The 4,352-nt window shown below is 52.2% G+C and overlaps 1 protein-coding gene across 1 annotated transcript; it reads left to right on the forward strand.

The window, feature by feature from the left end:
• Positions 1-19: 19 nt before the first annotated feature.
• Positions 20-2,381, forward strand: SMIM7 (small integral membrane protein 7). The gene is made up of 5 exons (XM_054291226.1): positions 20-71; positions 523-564; positions 650-702; positions 1,256-1,346; positions 1,739-2,381. Exons 1-5 carry the CDS (start codon positions 46-48, stop codon positions 1,752-1,754), a joined length of 228 nt encoding a protein of 75 aa, XP_054147201.1. The 5' UTR covers positions 20-45; the 3' UTR covers positions 1,755-2,381.
• The last annotated feature ends 1,971 nt before the right edge of the window (positions 2,382-4,352 follow it).

A 4,352-nucleotide genomic window follows, 5' to 3' on the forward strand; every position in this document is an offset into this window, starting at 1 on the left:
CCCTTCCGCTTCCCCCCGGCCCCCGGAGCCGCCGCCGCCGGAGCCATGATCGGGGACCTGCTGCTCTGCGGGTACCGGGGCCGGGAACCGGGAGCGGCTCGGCCGGGTTAGCCCGGCCTGGCTGTGCCTGACCCTGTTCCCGTCCCGCTTCTCGGCCCCTTTCCGCCTTCCCGATCCCCTTACCCCTTCCCATCCCCGTTCTCCCTCCCCGACCCGCTTCCCGGCCTCACTCCCTTTCCCCGTCTCACTTTTCCCGTCCTTTCCCCTTCTCCCCCATCCTGACCCTTTCCCCGTTTCCCTTCCTTGACCTCTTTCACCATCCGCGACCTTTTTCCCATTCTCCATCCCCGTCCTCACTCCCCATCTCTCTCTTTTCCCGTGCTCGTTTCCTTCTTCCCTTCCCTCTTTCTTCATCCCCTTTCCACCGTCCCCAATTCTCCCTTCTCCATCCTCATTCCCCTTCCCCGACCCTTTTTCCCCATCCCCTCTCCTTGCCCCTCTCCATCCCCGTCTCTCCCGCAGGACGCTGCTGGTGAACGCCGGTGCCGTGCTCAACTTCAGGCTGTGAGCGACCGGGGAAGGGCGGGCAGGGGAACGGGGAGGGTTTTTTTGGGGTTCACCTGCCTGACACGACCCCTGTGCCCCACAGGAGGAGGAGGGACACGGAGGGATTCGGAGAGGAGCAGAGGGAACCCACGACCGGTAACGGAGGGGATGCGGGAGCCGGGCACGGGACACGCACAGGAACGGGATTTTCTGGAGGAAATCCTTGGCCAAACCACAGATTTTCTACCCCTTTTTGTTAGATGTGAATTGCTGTGGAATAACTGGTTTATTAATTGTAAACTGAAATGAGAAGTATACAAAAAGCACATTTCTTTCAGCATTTTTGACCTGTAGGTACCTATGCTATGAGGTAACGCTCTGCTCACTCCCTGATTGCCATTTCCTGTGTTGCTCCCTTGCAGCTCTGTTTGCTGGTTAAAAATCCCAGAAAACCTTTTTTGGTCTTCCCTTTTTCACAGTGTGGCCCCTTTTTATAATTTTTTGGTATTTTCCCACGTCTCCTTACAAAGTTGCACCAAACAGAGCATCCATCCTTCACCTACAACCTCAAATTTCAATCCAAACTTTTTGTTGTGTTTTTTAATTTTGTTTTTCCCTCTCAGAGTTGCTTGTGATTTTCAGGCAGAGCTGAAAATGTGACTTGTCAGGTGTGTTTTTCATATCAAAAGCTTCTCCTCTTGGATTCTAGGTGACAATATCAGAGAGTTCTTGCTGAGTCTCAGGTATTTCCGAATCTTCATTGCCCTGTGGAATATCTTCATGATGTTCTGCATGATTGTGTGAGTAACCCTGTGCAGCATCTTCTCACTTATTGGCACTTTTCTTGCACATGCATCTCTTTTCACATCTGTCTCTCCCACTCGATTTTTCCACAATTCTTTTTCACTTCTTTATTTCAATTTTCAAATGTGGGTTGATCTCATGGGGTTTTTTATGCTAATGTGAGCATCTGTAGTGCATGAAAACCACCTGTGCCAGCACCTGAGCCATTCAGCCTCATGCTGAATGTTGGTTTTTGGGGGTTACTCAAAACAAAAATCACCTGGGTTTAAATTGGGGGATGTTTTTCATTTTGGGGTGGGGTGGAAACCCACCAAGTAAATCAGCCTTGCACTGGTGTGGCTGTTTCTCACCTCTTTTTTTTTTTTTTTTTTTTTTTTGTATCCCCCAGGTTATTTGGATCTTGAAAACCACCCATGGGCACATTGGAAGAAACTTTTGGCTGGCAACAAACTTTTCTAGAAGTAAAAGATCCTCCTGCTCTCCAGCTGCAGCCCCGTGGGGAGCTGGGACACGCTCGTCCCCTCCAGGTTCCTGCTCTGCCAGGGCTTGGAGCCACAACCTTCACACAAATTATCTCAGCTTCACTCAAAGAGAATTTGGACTTGGTTTTCTAAGCTCTGAGTTGAGAGCAGAGGAGAATTGAAGCCAGTTTTAAGCCTCTGCCTTGCCAGTCCCAGCTGGGGCTGTGCCAGCTCGAGTTCCCCCCGTCCAAGTCACACTCCTGAGTTCTCAGTTTTGTGTAAAAGTTGAGCAGAGTGTTCTTGTAACTTCTCACTATTCCATTCGTTTTGTTGGAGGTGTTAAAAAGGAATATTCAAGGAAAAAAATAATTCCATTCTCACTTTCTCCCTGTTTTTCCAGAAAAAAATGCTTTTTAAATTAATATTTCAAAGATTTTTTTCCTAAGCAATATGTAAGGGATTTTGAATGGGGAAAAATGGCAAAAATAATTCTCTAAGCTAATGTTAAGAGATAATTTTGGAATAATCTTGGATTTGGTTGAATAAAGTTCTATTTAAGGGTAAAATATATATTTCATGCCGTGTTCATTCTGTTACAGGAGAAATTGATTCTGTATTGGTGTATTTTGGGAAATTAAAGCTATTCCTGTAATCTCTCTGGAGTCATGTATTATTTATATTAAGTTGGGCTTTCTGACCAACAGCTTTTCCCCAGAATCACCAAAATCATTTAAGAGAGTGAAGTACTGAGTATCTTTTATAAACTGTTAGTGGGGCTTACACAGCTTCAGTTTCTTCAACTGTTGAGAGGAAATCTGATTTAAATGATTCCCTGGCACAGGTTTTAGGGATATTTTGGATTTTTCCTGATAGTGAGATGCAAGTGTTAGGCACCTGCAGCATTTTACTTGAGTCACCCTCTTGGTTGAACTGAAGTTTTCACCTTAATGAAACATGACAGGGGAAGGGTCATTTGAGGGAGGCTGTAATGAACCCAGAAAAATGTACAGACAGGTTCCTTCAAGTGTGGTTTGAGCCATCCAGAAATATGTACAACCTTTGTTGTAATTTAAACATATTCATTGCCTGTAATTTTGGTATATTTTAACCCTTTCCTGATTCTTTTGAATGAGACAAAAAGAAAAAAGTATACTGCCAAATACAGGGATTGAACCAATATAATTCTTGGAAAACATTTAGTGCCTAATCTTCATTAAACCAAGTGTGAAGAGAAGGGTGGATGTGGCATTGCTGTGTTTGTGTGACCTGCTGGACACCCCTGGGCTCAGCTTTTTTTATTCTCCTTAGATGAATGATGACTTCATGATGACAGAGAGTTCCACTGCTAAAGGAATTCAAACAGTTTTATCACCCTGCACACACCGTGTGGCTCCAGAGCGTGCTGGCCCCACAAGACTCCAGTTGTGCAAAAGTTATGATTCAGCTTTGAAGCAGCTGCTTAAAATAACGAAATAAGTCAATTTTGAGCTGCTCTTAAATGCCGTGAACCACTTCTACGTGCTTTGCTGAGCACAACACCCCTCACCTTCCCGGCCTGCAGGGGGTTTATTCCCATTATTTATTTCTCTCTGCTGGGTACTTGGTGGGGTCCACTCTTCCCCTCACGGCTCCCCGCAGCAGCGCCCTCTCCTCCAGCTTCTTCCTGCTGTCCCCATGTCCCCCAGCATGGCCTCTGTCCCCTCAGGGGTCCCTGTTTGCTGCCCTCATGTCTCCCTCTCCCCTCAGGGGTCCCCGTTTGCTGCCCCCATGTCCCCAAGTGTCCCCTCAGTGGTGCCAGTTCGCTGTCCCCATGTCCTCCAGCATCGCCCCTGTCGCCTCAGGGGTCCCTGTTCACTGTCCCCCCTGTCCCCTCAGGGGTCCCCGTTCGCGATCCCCATGTCCCCCAGCATCGCCCCTATCCCCTAAGGGTTCCCCGTTCACTGTCTCCATGTCCCCAGCATCGCTCCTGTCCCCTCAGTGCTGCCTGTTCGCTGTCCCATGTCCCCCAGCATCGCTCCTCTCCCCTCAGAGGTCCCTGTTCGCTGTCCCCATGCCCCCCAGCGTAGCCCGGGTCCCCGTTCGCTGTCCCCACATCCCCCAGTATCACCCCCGTTCCCCCCTCTCCCCGGGTCCCCCTTTCCCCCCTCACGGCGCCCGAGCCCCGCCCCTCTCCCCGGACGGCGCACGCGCGTTCCCGCCGCCTCCCGCCCTCCCCCGCGCACGCGCGGTGCGCGCCCCCGGCGGTGCGGGCAGGCGGGCGGGGGCCGGGGCGCGGCGCGCGCACGTCACGGCGTCGGGCGCGTCCCAGGGAGCCGCGCGCGGCGCCGGCCCTGCCCCCAGCGCGCCCCGCGTTCGGCCCGAGCGGAGCGGAGCGGAGCGCTGGGCTCGCCCGCTCCCCCCGGCCCCCCGCGCCGCCCCCGCCCCGCGGGGAGCGAACATGCTCCTCCGGCTCCCCGAGGCCGCCGCCGCCGGCGAGTGAGGAGCCGCCGCCGCCGCCGCCCCGGCCCGGCCCGGCCCCGTCGCCCGCCCGCCCCGGCCGCA

Source organism: Melozone crissalis, unplaced genomic scaffold (genome assembly GCF_028551555.1).
Source record: "Melozone crissalis strain CALT ecotype California unplaced genomic scaffold, PUWL_Pcris_2 ptg000088l_1, whole genome shotgun sequence".
Taxonomy (NCBI): domain Eukaryota; kingdom Metazoa; phylum Chordata; class Aves; order Passeriformes; family Passerellidae; genus Melozone; species Melozone crissalis.

Coding starts and splice junctions, on each gene's coding strand:
- SMIM7 (XM_054291226.1), top strand. CDS start 46: ATGATCGGGGACCTGCTGCTCTGCGG. Junction 565..649: donor GCCGTGCTCAACTTCAGGCT/GTGAGCGACCGG, acceptor TGTGCCCCACAG/GAGGAGGAGGGACACGGAGG. Junction 703..1,255: donor GCAGAGGGAACCCACGACCG/GTAACGGAGGGG, acceptor CTTGGATTCTAG/GTGACAATATCAGAGAGTTC.